At 34.0% G+C, this 18,113-nt stretch overlaps 1 protein-coding gene across 2 annotated transcripts; it reads right to left on the reverse strand.

Moving 5' to 3' along the window:
* Positions 1–6,290: 6,290 nt before the first annotated feature.
* LOC108329856 (hydroxyproline O-galactosyltransferase GALT6) lies at positions 6,291–14,524 on the reverse strand. Of its 2 annotated transcripts, XM_017564212.2 has the most exons (7): positions 13,593–14,524; positions 12,946–13,178; positions 12,564–12,854; positions 12,350–12,478; positions 12,075–12,248; positions 6,796–6,903; positions 6,291–6,685 (listed from the first exon to the last, which is right to left on the reverse strand). In XM_017564212.2, the coding sequence occupies exons 1-7, from the start codon at positions 14,386–14,388 to the stop codon at positions 6,476–6,478; spliced, it is 1,941 nt and encodes a 646-aa protein (XP_017419701.1). In that variant the 5' UTR covers positions 14,389–14,524; the 3' UTR covers positions 6,291–6,475. The 2 variants fall into 2 exon arrangements, with proteins under 2 accessions (XP_017419701.1, XP_052733076.1); XM_052877116.1 differs by lacking the exon at positions 12,350–12,478.
* Between the last annotated feature and the right edge of the window lie 3,589 nt (positions 14,525–18,113).

Below are 18,113 nucleotides of genomic sequence, written 5' to 3' on the forward strand. Positions count from 1 at the left end.
CATTTTCCATCTACCCTAGAATCATGAATTCAACTCAACTAAATCAAGAATCCTACACTACCAAACATACAAAACTAATTACTAATTAAAGCAAATTCTAGCTTCCTTTACCTCAGTGTAATTCTGCACAACTCTAAAAGAAACCCTGACCGATGCTTGCACCACAAGGAAACTCTAGAAATATCTATGAATCACCGATTGGTGATAGGAAATAACCCTTAGAACATAAATTGAGTCAGGAATTGAAGAAGAAGAACTCTTGATCCATGCAAACAAAACTCCTTCGCAGGATTAAGAACCCTAAATACCAAAGAAAAGGGTTTACCATGTACCTACTCGATTCAACTAATTGATCGGTCAGATTGGTAGCCCTCGACGCAAGGATTGCCTAGACACTTCCTGATCGTTGAATAGATGAATGAGGAGTAAGAAATTGTAGAGAGAAATAAGAGAAAACAAAAAGGATAGTGTTTTAGAGAGATAGAAGATATTTAGACAACAAGACGAGTTTTAGAATATTCAATTTATATTATAAGATTATTTTAAAATAAAATACTCGATCTGATTATTTTAATACACCTATCAAGTCTAATACTCTATTTTCTAGATTCTTATCTTATACGTTATATTTTTTTTAAAAGATGTATTGCAAAATTGATTTTTAGATTACTTTATATATAACAATTAAAAAATTATATTAGAGCATAAGCATTCCAAAATATTTAAAATTTATTGCGGAAAAGTTCAATAAACGCATAATAAACACTTGGACATTTTCCCTTACAAGTCCAAAAATATTTGTCAACCTCCCATTTTCAACTCTAATGTTTTATTGAAAGGAGGGGCGTAAGTTGAACGAGATCTAAATAACGTAAAATTTATTTTACAAGCTTATGAAATCCTTAAGAATAAATTCTGATTAGAATGTTTAAGACTGAAGGAAAGTCTATTTATAAAATACTTTCCAAAATTCAAGTTAGTAAGAACCATAATAGTGAATAAATGAAGAGTTGAATGAATAAACGTGAATAATGAAAAATATATTCAATTTACGAAATAACGCTTGAATACTAATTTTCAGTTTTCGACATCTTATGATTGTTTTATTTGTATGAGTCTAAGTCTTTATAAGTAATCATGATTATGTTTTCAATACTCATATTCCCTGACAGACCTAGTGACAGACCTACAGTGACATGCCTATGTGTATAGGAGGGTATGTAAGTGAACCTTCTGATTTTGTTAAAACAGTTAATAAATATCCGAAAATATTTTATTTTGTCCTTTCTAATTTTTAATTTTATATATTTGAATATGTTAATAGTTATTCTATGATAAATTTGTATCTAGGATGACAACTGGTGAACATGAATGAATAATATCTATTTGTTACTTAATTATAATAAAAATAATTCATTTATTTTGTTATTAGTTGGATAACTATTTAAAATTATCTATAAATATTTTAAAATTCATGATATACGTAGATTTCACAAATATTTTTTTTAAAATAAAATTAAAAAATATAAAATGTAATATAAATTAAAATTTAATTTTAATTGAATTGAATTTAATAAAATATAAATTAATTTTAATTTTAATTAAATTTAAGTTAATAAAATATAAATTAATTTTTTATTTTTATTTTTTGTAAATAAAGATACTTTATGTCAATTTTTGTTAGTTGATTTATAATCATAGTATCTCTACAACAATAATCATATAATAAATATATATAATTTTGACGTGAAATTGATCATTGATCGCAAAAAAAAAAATTTGCATAGGAGATGGATGAAATTGTTGCATTCAAGCACTTGTTTGTAATATAACTAAGATGGAAATAAAAGTAACAATGAAAAATTGAATAGGAAGAAAACCAAACCAAAATCATATTGATCAAATCTTCATGAAAAAATTATAAAAGAAAATTTTTACATCCCATATAAAGTGCTCATAATATATAAAAGTGAAACGTAAAACATTTTAGAAAATGATGTTTTAGCAAGCAATATTTTCTATTTTGATATTAAATGTGTATTGTTTTTAGACCTTTTAATGTAAAAAGTATGATTTGCGTATTAAGTTAAATTGTGACTATGAGAATTGATGGTCAAGTTTGTTGAAGACAACGAGGAAAAATTAATTTGTAAAAAGATTTCAATGCACAAGGGATAAAATGAAATTATAAGTATATAAGTAAATATGAGAATTAATCCTAACAATGTTATCTGATTCTATCTGATTCGACTTGAAGTTAAAACATTAATGTCATCTATCACTAGTACAAACACAATGTATAACGTTATGTGTTTAACGTCCCACCACGAAATAATCAACGTTAAAAATGAGCGGTGATATTTTGTAAATAAATTCAATTATTAAACGTCGTTTAGAACTGTAGTTCGATGTAAAAGATATATAATGTCGAATGACTTTTAAATTCGACGTCAAAAGGTTAGTGAATTCAATAAAAATTTAAGCGAGAGATTGAAAATTCATTCACTTTATCTTAGCGCGCGATATCCTCTTCTCTTCTAAAACTTCTCTAGAACGAAGTTTGACGAGCATCACATGTAATCTTTCTTTCATTTGATACAAATGCATGTTAATTAATTACTTTATGTATGATTTTTGTTTGTTTTAACCGATTATTTTCGTGCTCTTGTCCTTCGTAGGCGCATTCTGCTTTCTCTCTCACGGGTGACGAAGCTTTTTTTTGTTTTCGTTTTGAAAAACTTATTTGTTTGTTGTTTTTTTTGTTGAACTTTTTTGATGTTGTTGTTTGGTTGAACTTGTTTGTTGTTGTTGTTTGATTGAACTTGTTTGTTTGTTGTTGTTGTTTGATTGAACTTGTTTGTTGTTGTTGTTGTTTGATTGAACTTGTTTGTTGTTGGTTATTATTGTTTGTTGTTGATAGTATACTACACGTTCATAATTCATGCTTTATAAAATATCAAAAACTGAAATCTGTTGTTTTTTTTTTCCTTTTTAGGTCTTGTAGAGTTGTAAAAGAGGATCACAATTAATTAAAAAAACAAAAAAATTGATTAACATTGAATATTAGGCAAAATTCGACGAATGTGGAATTTTTTATATTCGACGTCAAACTTACGTCTCTAGCTGTGACGTCGAACTCGAATGCGTCGTTAAAAGCCAAAAATATTCGACGTTGTATGGTGTTTTTGTACTGGTGTATGACAATGAAAACAATATTTCAAATTCAAACATTTGTTTTTTAAGGAAATAGATATCCTTCAACCTCGATAAGAAACTTATTCTCAATAGTTATATGTAAATGACAATTTAAATACAATTTCCTAACTCCTTAAAATATATTTTAAGAAAAAAATTCAAATAACTAACTCAATCTTCTCTAACCTTAATTAAGGAATTCAAATTTCTATAAATACATTGATTTATTTGAAAGTATACTCAATTATTTTTACTAACTTTACAATTATATTTTAGTATTCTCTTTGAATTCTTTTGGACTCAAGTATTAAACGATCATTTACCAATTATCTCTTCTCAATTTTTACAACAACTCGACAATAAATCATTAAAATTATCTACTTTGATTCTCTTAATTATCATTATTTCCACTTTTGACAAGTTACATTCTCATTGGATAAGGACTCTTTGATTTCTATATATAGATATGGTAAAGAATGATTTTTCACAAATCTTGAAAAAAAATACACTCTAAAAATCTATATATAATAGATAAAGTGGGTGAAATTCATAAAGTACTTTAATTTAAGTAAATAATTGATGTATTGATCGTAACTTAATGGTGCAATCACTTTTTCTCACAAAAAATGTAGCTAAATTGGAGAAAGATAATATTGATGATAGTTTAAAGCAATTCAAACCCTGGATTTTAAAACGACACCATAGTTCATTTAAATAGGCCTTTGGACGTTAGAAGTTCAATTATTAGATCGAATATGTAACTATTATTGCATGTTTTTTCAGTGTCAGATTGAGTTAAACATATATATATATATATATATATATATATATATATATATATATATATATATATATATAATCGACATTAAAACTAAAACTATTTAAATGTATTCTTTACCTGTCAAACGTAAACCCAAAAATCCTACCTCAAATAGAACACATACTTTTATTTTATCACATGACAGACAGAAGAATAATGGATGCTGGAGATGACCCCCAAAATTATAGCAGCATTAGTGATACACTCAATCCGATTGAACTCAAAAAAATTTGAAGTAGATTTGAGTAACAGTAAAATTGGATTGGATAAATAAATAAAATTGAGTAAAATGAATATGATTAGGTTTGAATATCAACTTGAAATTTTATGAATATTTCACTCAACCAAATTTATATTTTAATATTTATAAATTTATTAATTTGTTTATTAATAACTTATATCAATTTATGAATACAATATTATTATGTTAAAAATTTAATGATAAGTTGTATAAAATTATTATTAAAGTTATACATATATCTTTTTAGTTAAATATTTACTATATTTTCGTTATTTATTCAAAACAAAAAATACCTTTTTTTAAAAAGATAATAATATAAATTTGGGTTTTGAAAAATTTAACCGAATTAACTTACAATCCAAATAATCTAATTAATTCGATAAATTAAATGGTTATACATAAATTTTAAAATATTAAATTTGAATTATTATGAAATCAATTCCATCAATCCGAGCTGACAGTCTTTCATAGATGTTTTTCAAGTTGGAAAAAAAAATATTTTACTATATAAAAGATAAAAAAATAACACAAGCACAAATGTCATTACCCGTTTACATTTACTAATTATACATTTACTATTGCTCTAGAAGTTTGATTAACTTGGAGCTTGTGTAATAATATTTTGTCTTGTAATCATTAACTCTGATTTATTAAATCTAATTTTTTCTTGTGATGTGTATATGAGAAGAATAATACGAATAAGATATTTATGAATAAAATACTTAAATTTTCAAGAAAAGTTTTGCAATATATTATAAAGAATCTAATTGTGAGGAATTGAAGAAAAAGAAATCTGAATTTCACGTTTATAAGAAATTGAATAAAAAAAACTATAAATTTATTAATTTAAAATTTTGGAAAAAAAATAATATTATAATTTTTATATGAATTAATGACAAGAAATGTGAAATGTGAAAGAAAAAAAAATGTGAAATACCATGTTTTAAGATCATTCCTCCACCTGTGCAAATAAAAGAAACTGTTTTTAATAAATTAATCAATTATTCTGGAATAAGAATATTTTGGATTATAAAAATTCAGTGAACAATTAAAAAAAAAAATCATTGATCTGGTTCACACGACTGAGAATGCGACCAGGCATGGTGTGTAGTGTAGTGTAACCATCATTCGTGTGCGCAAACAAATTTTACTAAGATCAATATTCTATCTATTATGAAAAAGTAGTTAATAACTTTTGTCTGTCACTTTCAAAATAAGTATCTTACTGTAATATATATTAATCACAATTCAAACAAACATGCCTATTTTCTCTTTTTGAGAATGGACTTAACTCATCAAAAGCCAAATTGCTAATTCATGGCCCACCCTTCTGTTTAATATTCTGTTTAACTTTCCACAAAAATAAATTTAATTTATAAAATAGGTAAAAAAACACCGAAATTTTTAAAAAATCTAAAAAATTACAAATTAACTTCTACAATAATTCATTTTTGTTTATATTTTTATTTTCTCTAAACTTTTTTACAAGTAATTAGATTTTTTTCCTGTACTTCACAAAATTCACGATTTTACTTCTTAATTTTTGTAAAAATTTTGATTTTAACTTGTAACTTTGATTTTTTTTCATATGCAGTGTACTTCTTTGAGTTATAACTGTTTATTAATTTATTCAATTTTCATTCCGTCTGCTACCTATTCAATTCTGTAGACATTCCAATGTCATACATTTTTGTACTGCATCACATCTAAAATAAAAAAAAATTACAAATAATTAAAAACTAAAGAATCAAAATTTCGTAAGAATTATTCAATAACTAAAATTGTGAGAAAAAATAAGCAACTTGGGAGGGATTTTACCCAATAAGGCAAACCAGGTTAATATAGTGGTGGAGTGGAAAGTTGAAAACAAAAATAGACTGAGGACAGGCAAAAAGCACCAGCTTGGTATAATAATTGATCTATATTTTCTATCCCTCAAATGATTTTACAGAACTTGTAACATCATCATCATCATCATCCAATTCCAATCCCAATGCCGAGCCAAAAGAATTGAGGACCCCAAAAAGGGTGAGAAAAGAACAAGAAAACCAATAATATTATAAACTGAGAATAAAAAAGGCCATTTTATACAGGGCGATGTTTAACTAACCAAGCTCCAGAGTTATATACAATATTCGAGATGGTATATGGCTTCACTTCAAAACTTGTTTTCTCTGTCCTTCTAACGGAATCAAAGATCAGAACCTATGTCTCTTTTGTCATCTCATGTCACAGCACTGAGGCCTTGTCTGCCTTTGCAGTTTATCCCACAGACACATCATCTGCCTAGGCGATTGGTAATGGGCTGTGTAATAGTCTTCTATGCAACCAAATTGGCAGAAGTTCAAGCTATGAGAATAGTGTACAGGTTTTGAGCGGTTAAATTGCTCTACCCACATTCCCATACTCACATCTTCCATCTTAAACAACTGCATAAAGAGCAAATCACACATTCAGCCAGAGTTTCAAATGAAAGGAATTCACTCATTAAGGTCAGGATGAACACAGAAAAAGCGCAATGTAAATAATGTTTACTAACCCTTAGTTTATGCATTTCAAATTCAGATACAATATATCGTGCAATATCTGATGACAAAATATAACCCGGGCCATTAGCATAGGGTGGGTAATCCTCTTCTGGCCATTCCTGAAAAAAAAAAGAAACAAAACCATCAATATTTTAACACACCAATATTTTTCCTGCAATTTCCTAGTTAAATCAGTCACAACAGTATGACAAAACACACTTAAGGACCACGATACACAGTTCATAAATTCACACAGCCGACCGAGGGTGCAACTGCAATTTGGAACTAAGAAAACAGGGTGTGAGAAATGGAGAGGATTAGGAGAAAATATCCCCTTGTGTTTTGAATACACTAAGGGTAGTTTTATTTATAGTGAAACATAAGGGCCAATGCCCTTAATACAGAATGGGCTAAGCCCAACTAACAGAAAATAAATCCTTAACATCTAACACTCCCCCTCAAGCTGGAGTATATAAATCATATGTTCCAAGCTTGTTACAAAGATAATCAATTCTAGGTCCTCGTAAGGACTTAGTGAATATGTCTGCCAACTGGTTGCTTGAGTTAACAAACTCAGTCTTGATGTCTCCGGATATGATCTTTTCTCGAATAAAGTGACAATCAACTTCAATGTGCTTGGTTCTCTCATGAAAGACAGGGTTAGAGCTGATATGGAGAGCAGCTTGATTATCACATATAAGTGTCATTTGAGTGACATCTCCAAATTTCAATTCACTGAGTAATTGTTTAAGCCACACAAGCTCGCAAGTAGCTGATGCCATAGCTCTATATTCTGCTTCTGCGCTGGACCTTGCCACAACACTTTGCTTCTTACTTTTCCATGATATTAGGTTGCCACCAACAGAGACACAATATCCAGAAGTAGATCTCCTATCAGACGGGGAACCAGCCCAGTCAGCATCTGAATAACAAACGATTTTTGTATCGTTGTTAGGACCATATAGCAAACCTTTTCCAGGTGATCCTTTAATATACTTCAGTATGCGAACAACCGCATCCCAATGGTCTTCACATGGGGAGTTTAGGAATTGACTCACAACGCTAACTGCGAAGGAAATGTCAGGACGTGTAACAGTAAGATAGTTTAATTTGCCAACTAGTCTTCTGTACCGTTCAGGATCTGAGAAAGGCTCCCCCTGATTTGGTAGGAGTTTGATGTTAGGATCCATAGGTGTCTCAACAGATTTAGAGTTCATTAACCCTGTTTCCTCCAAGATGTCTAACGCATACTTCCTCTGAGATATGACAATACCGGTGTTGGATTGTGCTACTTCAATACCCAAAAAATACCGGAGTTTGCCAAGATCTTTGGTTTGAAAATGATGGCAAAGGTGTTGTTTCATCTTAGAGATGCCAAGATAGTCACTTCCTGTGAGAACAATATCATCGACATACACTATTAAGTAGATACATCCAGCATTTGAGTGGCGATAGAACACTGAATGATCCGCTTCACTGCGAGACATACCAAATTGTTGAACAACACAGCTAAATTTACCAAACCAGGCCCGAGGAGATTGTTTTAAGCCATATAAGGATTTGCGAAGACGACATACCAATCCAGATGACTCCCCCTGAGCAACAAAGCCAGGCGGTTGCTCCATATAAATTTCTTCATGCAAATCACCATTAAGGAAAGCATTTTTGACATCAAGTTGGTGAAGAGGCCATTGGCGAAGAGCGGCCATGGCAATGAATAGGCGAACATAGGTCATTTTTGCCACTGGAGAAAAGGTATCACCATAATCCAAACCAAAAATCTGTGTGTAGCCTTTGGCAACCAATCGAGCTTTGAGACGATCAATAGTGCCATCAGGACCAACCTTGATAGCATACACCCACCTGCAACCAACAACAGACTTTCCAGATGGTAATTGGACAAGCTCCCAAGTTCCACTTTTCTGTAAAGCACTTAATTCATCCAGCATAGCTTGACGCCAGCCAGGATGAGTTAAGGCGTCACCCACAGAGTGGGGAATGGACACAGAAGAAATGGATGAGAGACATGTATAAAAAGATGGTGACAATCTGTGGTAACTAAGAACAGTATAATGGGGAGAAGTGTTACGGGTAGAGCGTATACCTTTACGAAGGGCAATGGGCAGGTCAGACTCATTTGCTGGAGCCGGAGGAGACACAGGAACCGGCACTGGAAGTGAGTCATGAGGGAGACGATTGCGACGACTATACACCTGAAGGGGTGGTGGTGAAGGACGATCCTGTGGTGAATGAGAGTCCAAAGAAGGAGGAGACAAAATGGGTGGAGCATCACTAGGAGAATCACAGAAAATAGGAATATCAACAGTAACAGGTGGAGGTTCAAAACTCGAAGATAGATGTGAAAAGTAGAAAGAAGATTCATCAAAAGTAACATCAGCAGAGATAAAATGACGATTGAGGGAAGGGGAAAAACACTTATAGCCCTTTTGTGACCGTGGAAATCCTAAGAAGACACATTTGTGAGACCTAGGAGATAACTTATCAAGACCAGGACTAAAATCATGAACAAAACAAGTAGACCCAAAAACTCTAAGAGGTAAAGGATGTAGAGGATCTTGAGGAAACAAGATAGAATGAGGGATTTTGTTATCTAAGACGGAAGATGGCATGCGGTTTATAAGATAACATGCCGTGAGAACGGCGTCACCCCAAAAACGTGAGGGTACTTGACCATGAATTAGAAGAGTACGAGTTGTCTCAATAAGGTGTCTATTCTTGCGCTCAGCCACCCCATTTTGTTGAGGGGTATAAGCACATGAGGTTTGGTGAAGAATACCATGAGAAGCCATAAAATGTGTAAACGATTGAGAAAGGTATTCACGACCATTATCACTACGTAGAGTTCGAATAGAAACCCCAAACTGTGTTTTTATTTCATTGAAAAATAATTGGAAAATAGGAAACAACTCAGAACGATTCTTCATTAAAAACAACCAAGTACATCTTGAGTAGTCATCAATAAAAGTAACAAAATACTGAAAACCTAAATTGGACTTAACACGACTAGGTCCCCAAATGTCAGAATGAACCAATGAAAAAGGGGACGATGCCCGTTGTGAGACACTACGAGGAAAGGAACTACGAGTATGCTTTCCTAACTGACAAGACTCGCACGACAAACTTGATAATTGTGACAATCTCGGGACAAGTTGTTGTAGTTTGGCAAGACTAGGATGACCTAACTGAGCATGAAGAAGGGATGGTGACTCCATGATTACGCCAACATGTGGAGAAGGGCGGAGATGGTATAGGCCATGAGACTCACATCCTGTGCCAATCATGTGTTTCGAACTCCGGTCCTGCAACCAAACAGAATCTTTAGTAAATGAGATAACACAATTAAGGGTACGAGTTAGACGACTTATGGACAATAAGTTGAAAGGAGACCCGGGAACATAAAGTACATGATCAATGGATATGGACGGAAAAATATCAACAGTACCAACACCATGAGATGAGACTCTAGACCCATCAGCCATTGTTACCGAGGGTAAGTTATCCGGACATGACAAAGAAGAAAATAAGGACTTGTTACCAGTGATATGATCGGTGGCGCCTGAGTCAAGGACCCAAGATCCGAGGGAGTGAAAGTGAGTCAGACCAACAAAAGGTGTACCTGTACGTGCAACAGATGCAGATGTAGTGGAACTAGAGTGCTGACGATCCTCATACCATCTGAGAAATTCGTTAAAGATTGCAGGTTTTTCTACGGTATTAGATGAAGTAGGAGGGTCTCCAGATGGTTCAGAATTGGCCATTGCTACAGGTCGAGGAGGTCGTCCATGAAGTGCATAACATTGATCAATTTTGTGGCCTAACTTGCCACAGTGGTCACATTTTGTAACACGTCCTTTATTTTGCCTGCGAGGCCGACTTCGATCATTACGTTGGATAGCCATAACTGAGGAGTCATCAATATGAGGAGATGTCTCAGTGACTGGTTTGCTCGGTATACGCAGAAGAGCTGAACAAGTAGAAGTAAAGTTGGGTATGACAGGAGAACCCAAAATCTGATCACGGACATGAGAGATATCATCAGAGAGTCCGTATAAAGCCAACAACATGAAGAACTTTGATCGTTGTTCCAGTTCTTCAGCAGGAGTGGGAGCAGGAGGTAATATATCATTAAAATCATGAAGAAGGGCATGAATTTTACCCAAATATTCGGCCATGGGACCATGATTGCGTGGACCAATAACAGTTAATAGGTCATGACAAACACCATACAGGCGTTGAGTGTCATTTGTGTACAACAACTTCGCCTGTGCCCAAACTTCTGAACATGTTTCATATGATCGAAACATTTGTTTCAACGAGGAGTGAATGGTGGATTTTATGACAATGCATAGCTGAGCATCAATTTTCATCCAGCGGGAAGTGTCATCCGTTGTAGCAGTAGTCACATCTTGAGTAAGGTGATCTAAGTACCCTTGACTCTTCAACCAAAGTTTGATGTCAGACGCCCATGTTGCATGATTTGTGCCATCTAACTTGTCAATAGACAAGTGTACATTCACATAATTGGTGTATATTGAAGGATCAGAAGAAGAGCCACCAACATAAGTGTTCGTAGAAGAGGAAGATGCCATGGAGAAGGAGAAACCCTAAAAATCCAAAGTGCTCCGATTGACGCAACGATCACAGATCCAGAAAGAGGACGAGGAGGCGATCACGGCGGTCCAGATCGGCGACGGAACTCTCCGGCGACGCGCCGTCACGCGCGGTGGGAAGCGGCGGCTCCGGCGATTCTGGCGGCGGCGCGTGGAGGCGCGTGACTGGTCCGTTGGCTGTGATATTTGTACCACGGTGGTCGCCCGGGCGAGACGATGCCGATGATGTGGTCGTCGGTCAATTCTGGAACTCCGGCGGCGGCGGAGGCGGCGGCGGCGGCGGCGGAGGCGGCGACAGCGGCAGCCACAGTGGCGCGGCGGCGGCGATGAGTTGTGCCGGAAACTAGAGTTGGCTGGACCTAATCCTATGCTCTAGATACCATGTGAGAAATGGAGAGGATTAGGAGAAAATATCCCCTTGTGTTTTGAATACACTAAGGGTAGTTTTATTTATAGTGAAACATAAGGGCCAATGCCCTTAATACAGAATGGGCTAAGCCCAACTAACAGAAAATAAATCCTTAACATCTAACACAGGGTAACTTCAGGCCTTCTTTGGATTAAAATAGACATTACTAAAATAATCATCATTTCAAGAGTATTCTCATTCAGAATTTAAGGTTTGAACAAAAGCATTTCGATGGATGCTCATTACTTACTTCATATGTCACTGCCCATTTCCCATATCGCAAGGGTTTATGATAGTAATTTATGTTACCGATATAAAAACTGGTATCATCTGGAACCTTCCTTGCTTCACTGATAACAGCATCCACTCGAACAAAAGTATCATCATCCCCTTTCATGATATACTTAGCAGAAACCGTATGAACCTGTGAACAATAGACCACATCTTATATTCCATAAAAAAATCTTAAAATATCACTCGAAAATTGGTAGTTCATAGCATGATTATAGTTAATCGATAACTCACCCCATATTCACAAATGGCCACTGTTTTCAAGACAACAAGATCATAGTTATCTAAGTAGGGCACTATAACAATATCACCAAAAAATTCTGCTTCCTTCTTCAACTCTACATTAATTTCATGTCTTGCATGCTGCCAAGATTTCAATAAAATAGTAAGAAAGAAACGCCAGCTGAACATCAGAAATGAAATAACAACTTCAAAAACAAAAACCAACCAGTGCAACAAAGAATCGAGCAACCACTGCTCCAGATTTGACAAGCCTATGCTGCATCCATGACTTCCTCACAGCCATCCGCTCAGAAAAATGGTTTCCAGCTGAGAGGACACCAACAAACAATTCTACGCCAGAGTCAGGAAGTGGCTGGGCACGCCACCTGGTGGAAAATTCAAGATGCCGCTGTGGGGAAAAACTGGGATGCGATGAAGGCAAAGACGCTGCAAATACAGAGTGAACATCAATGTCTCCAGCCAACGAAAGCCCAGTGGCATCCTCAAGAGTAAAACCCTGCCAAAATCAAAATGCAAAATCAAGTGATTAAGCAAATCAATCTTCAAGTCCAGGTAGTTAACATCAAGGGGATGGATATATCACTTACAGCACGATAAGGAAAAGATGCTACATGTCTCCCATCAACGGTAACATGATACCCCTCCAACCCAGCACTAATAGTAAGAACAAAAAGCTTCCCCTCAGAAAATGGGAATGGCCAGTCAACGTTTACTTTCTTGGTGCGCCCTATAAGTCTTTTCAACCACCACGTCGACTTAGACTCCTCAAAGTGCTGTTCATCATCTCTAATCCACTTCTCGCACTTCACCATCCTATCAACTGCACCCAATGTAAGCAATAACTCAATTCAATTCAATCAACCACCACAACCAGACACAAGCAGCCTCACCACTCAAATCACAAATTTCTTCAAGAAAATTACACTTTTAATTGGGCAGAAAATCAGACATCTAATGAATCATCTTTGGATGACATTTGTGGTTGAATAGCGTTAAAAAATTTCATTACGTTCTAAACAGTTTCTCCAATCCAAAGAACGAAAAAAAAGTAAATATTCAGAAACAAAACCAAAGCAAAGATCAAAGAGAACCATATAACTGAGAACACATTAAAATGACTAGTAAACTTCCACATCGTAAAACAGTTCCTAATCAACCAATTCCAAATTAATCACGTGAAATCAAACTTCCAAACAGGCAAAAAAAGTAATGTGATTTCAGTTTCGAAACTCACCGGTATCATCATCGGCCTTGGATTTCCAACCGTCGCACCTGAGAGCGGAACCCCATTGCATGCGATAGCATGTGTTGAGTTCAATCACAGGCTTCCCACTCCAATCCCCCTTCAACCTCGGATTGAAGTGAAAAACCCTAGGAGGCTCTTCACCGTCCACCGTCTTCAGCCCCTGCAACTCCACCACGAACTGTGACACCATCACCGGTTCATTCTCCTTCACAACCGCTATATTCGGCTCGAAATCCGGCCGCGCCGCCAACGGCTTCCCAACGATCGTCACGTGTGACCCCAATGTGAGCCCACACGGCAGCGGCACGACGCCCAATGCATCCTTACCTGACAGAGAAACCGAACCGGGACACGAACTGGACCGGTTCTCGGGCTTCGACACAACGGTCCGCAAATTTCCAGATTCAAGGTCCGCCCAGAGTCTCCGTCCCATCTGGCGTGCATGCTTTACGAGCTTGTAGAGCTCCAACGACCCGTCGTTGCCGTTGGATTCGAACACGGCGTCGTTCAAGACCAGCCCCGAAATAACGCTGCGGCGAGCGAGTTGACTCGGCGAGTCAGCGTTGGAAACCGTTTTCAAAGGACGCGCCGGGGACTCCTTCAGTAGCGAGTCCTCCTCGCTGAGGAGCTTGTGGGTGCGCGTGGCGACGGTGGTGAAGTCGGTTTTGAAAACGAGAGGGATTTCGAGTGTAACGAGTACGAGGTAGAAGAAAAACGCACCGATTAGAAACTGAATCGATCGTTTTCGTGTTAACATAAACAACGTTTGAAGGTTTCGCTTCATGTTGCTCTGTTTTCTTTTCTTTTTTGCGAAGATTCTTCAAACGCTGTTTCTCTCTCCCCTCAGTTATGGAGAAGAGAACAGAGACGTGAGAGAAGGAGGAGGTGACCGACTTTATGGAATAATAGAAAAATGCAAAAAATTAAATAAGAAACGGCAACGGTTTGAAGTTTTGAAAGGAAAATTAGGAAAATAATAATAGTGGAATTGAAATTTCGTTGAAGTGGCCGAGGCTGGCCCACTCACCATTAAACTTTCTTGCCAACGGATCCTTTTGCTTTTGTGTCACATGAGACGAATTTTTCTGTATCAACAAATTGTTGTTCTTTATATGATTATTTAAGGAACAAATGATAAAATATTTGGTGTGTAAATTAATTGTTTAATCTAAGTTAATATTAATGTTTTAAAGAAATTATTTCTGGTTCTGTTTCAAAAATTTAAATGAACCTTAAAACTGAAAATTAGATTAAAAAACTCTAAACACGGAGTATTCTGTAATTTTAAACTTACTTCAACATTAATTAATAACTATTAAGATATGAGAATAATTACATGGACTACTTTCAGTTATATTTCTAAAATACTATTCAGTTACAATAATATCGTTATATCATTGACTGAGAACTGAAAGTTACACTTGGTTTAGTAACTCAAGAATAAGTTGAATGAATTAATTTCAATTTTATCATTTTATTTTATTTTAATTAATAACTTAAATTAATGAAATATGTATGTATATTATTTCTCTCTTTACATATATTCCTAATTATTGTAATTATTTCTTCTTTATATTAATATATTAAAAATAAAGATAGAAGATATAAAAAAAAGTAAAATAACTTTTACATTTCATGAAATTATACATCTATTCTTCTTTTTTGACTTTTCTTAAGATAATTATTATGTTTAAAATATTACAATATTAAAATATAATTAAGTGTAAATATTAATATGGAATATATACTCAAAATAAGGAAATTTGTATTATACATTATTTAAGTAAGTTATAATTTAATATTATCTTTTAAGAATTAACTACTTTTTAGAAATATATTTTTCTGTTTAATATTTATGGAATATTGGGATAATTCATTATTATTTTATTTAGATCTTCCGTTAGTATAAACATAAACTAAAAAGTAATTTATTTTGACAGAGATTCAAAATAATTTACAAAAGGAAATATGTATATTAATTAAAATTTTTACTATTATTATTATATTGTCATATGATTATTATTCCAATAACGTGATGAAAAATAAGAAATAAGTATTTCCAATATCTTTTACATAATAATAAAGATAAATAGTTATAAATTTGGTTTTAATATAATTAAAGAATCACATATCTAATATTTTGATTTCATTTAATTTTTATTAACAATTATGGTAATTGAACTTTTATTTATCATTATTATTATACAAGTTTATTAAAAAAATTAATAATAATAATAAATTTATAATATAACATCTAAATTATATAGTATTAAAACGATAAAGTAGACCTATTAATCCCAAAAATATAAAGTTAATTTATAATTATTTAACATAATTATAAAAACAAAATTTAACAAAATTTACATGCGAAGTACTGAAATCAAAATTATACACAAAAATTGTATCTAGACCATCAAAGCTAAAACATAAATAATAAGGATAAAAGCACTAAAATTTCTAAGTCTCTAGGTCAACTTCACCTAACGCTTGTTCTAGTATCACATGATCACCTTCTTCTCACACTCAACAGATGATCATCGTTAAGACAGACAACACATAAGAACGTCCCAACAAGACAAAAACAAACAGGGTAAGCTAGTTATACAAAACAAATTATAATATGCATTAACATTTAATACGTGAGTCATATTTCACATACAATAATCCAAACATCTTAATTATGCCAAAACCTAGACTGGACTAGATTTAGTATGAATGTCGAGCTATGGCAGGTTGTGCACTTGTGGTGGTCTCTACTACTCTGCAAAGTCATTGTCAATGAGTTTCACCCTACCACACTTACAAGGTTAGTTTGTACCATATCTTAGGTCATACTAGAAGCACTAGACTAAGACCTCATGCTACTCTCACCACATGAATCTATCATCTATACTTGAGAATAATCATTAGAGTGTCAAGATAACCCCAAGACTAAGCTTCATGCATTCATACCAACAGTACTTTGATACAACCATTAAGAATTCTCCCTAGAACTCTTACACACCTAATGCCATTCGAACATATGTTCCAAACCTTACCACAAATCATATAACAAACCATGATAGATTTTTTAAAATCATACACATAAAAGAAAGAATTCATAAACACCCAAGAACTCAAACCACTCGCCCAACAAATAGCCTATGCTCACCCAACGAGAGGCAAAACAGCAAGCCTCCCAAGCTAAGCGAGTTGGCTCGCTTAACCTCTACAACTCTCTGTCAAACACCTCAAATACCTGTCCAACGAGTTCCAAAATAGCAAACTCCCCAAGTTGAGCGAGATGGCTTGCTTAGCCTCTGAACTCACTGTCAGAACTCTCCTCAACTCGCCTAACGAGCCCATTTTGCTCGGTCGACCTCACTACACAATTTTGCAGCGCCAAAACTGCATAACTAACAGTCCTAAACCGCCGATGACCTATTCTAATAATTTTGACCAACTTCTAACACTCCTAGATTGGATTATAAACTATTATAGACCTAAACAAAAGTATTTTACCTAACTTAAACTAGTTATCAAATTATTTTACCATAAGAGTTCACTTAAAAACATCTAAAATCTTTCGTTTGAGACTAAAATTGAATTCTACAAGTTCTAGCCCATTTTAAAGTAACTTAAGGACTCTAACAAGTCAAAAATGACTTACCAACACACCTCAAACCTTCCATTTGAACACATAACCTTGATTTAAAATTTCATTAGTCCAAATCCCAAAATGTACTTTAAAACCAACCAAAACACCATTAAAATACTACTAACTCTATCTAGACCAGATTTCAATTAATTAACAACTCTAACAAGTTTTAATTTCCTTATAAACAGATTCTAAGACTGAATTCGTTATTTTTAACCTTTAGCTCAAAAACTCACATACCAAAACTCCATATTTTGACCAAAAACACCTACTACTCCACCTAGTTTCATTCTCCTCCATTTTTAACCACATACAACACAACCAAAACAACTAAACACCATCATTCATCATACACTTTGAACTTAATATGAAATCATTATGCATCAGCAATCATCATGTAATCAAATTCACTTACTCAACAACAATAACACTTCAATCATAAACATTCAATATTTACCAACTACACATCCTAATGTTATCAATTCATACTTTATAATTTAACATGAAATAGGAACTAGCTTCTTTTACCTCAAAGGGAACTACTACAACTCTAAGAACTTCTAACATTTGCTTCAACCGCAAGGAATCCTAGAAATGCCTACAAATCACCGAATCATGATCAGAATAAGTCATTAAAACCTCAAATTGACAAAGAACCAGGAATAGAAGACCAATGACACATGCAAAGGGGTTCTTATGCATGATCATGGACATAAAGCTAAAAGGAAAAAGGGGTAGAAACTTACTTACTCTTAACCAGAAATTAATCGGATAGGAATGGAGATTACTCTGTTGTGATCTCCTCAACATGTTCTAATAGTCAAACATATGATTGAGGAGTTAGATTTCTTAAAGAGAATGTGGAGAAACTC

This window comes from Vigna angularis, chromosome 4 (assembly GCF_016808095.1).
Source record: "Vigna angularis cultivar LongXiaoDou No.4 chromosome 4, ASM1680809v1, whole genome shotgun sequence".
NCBI lineage: Eukaryota > Viridiplantae > Streptophyta > Magnoliopsida > Fabales > Fabaceae > Vigna > Vigna angularis.

Bases quoted from the DNA above. Each gene is read 5' to 3' on its own strand.
- LOC108329856 (XM_017564212.2), bottom strand. From the start codon at position 14,388: ATGAAGCGAAACCTTCAAACGTTGTTTATGTTAACACGAAAACGATCG. The intron at 13,179-13,592 runs GTGAGTTTCGAA...CATTGGGTGCAG, and splicing joins CAAGGCCGATGATGATACCG to TTGATAGGATGGTGAAGTGC. The intron at 6,904-12,074 runs GTAAGTAATGAG...TTTTTTTTTCAG, and splicing joins AATGGGCAGTGACATATGAA to GAATGGCCAGAAGAGGATTA.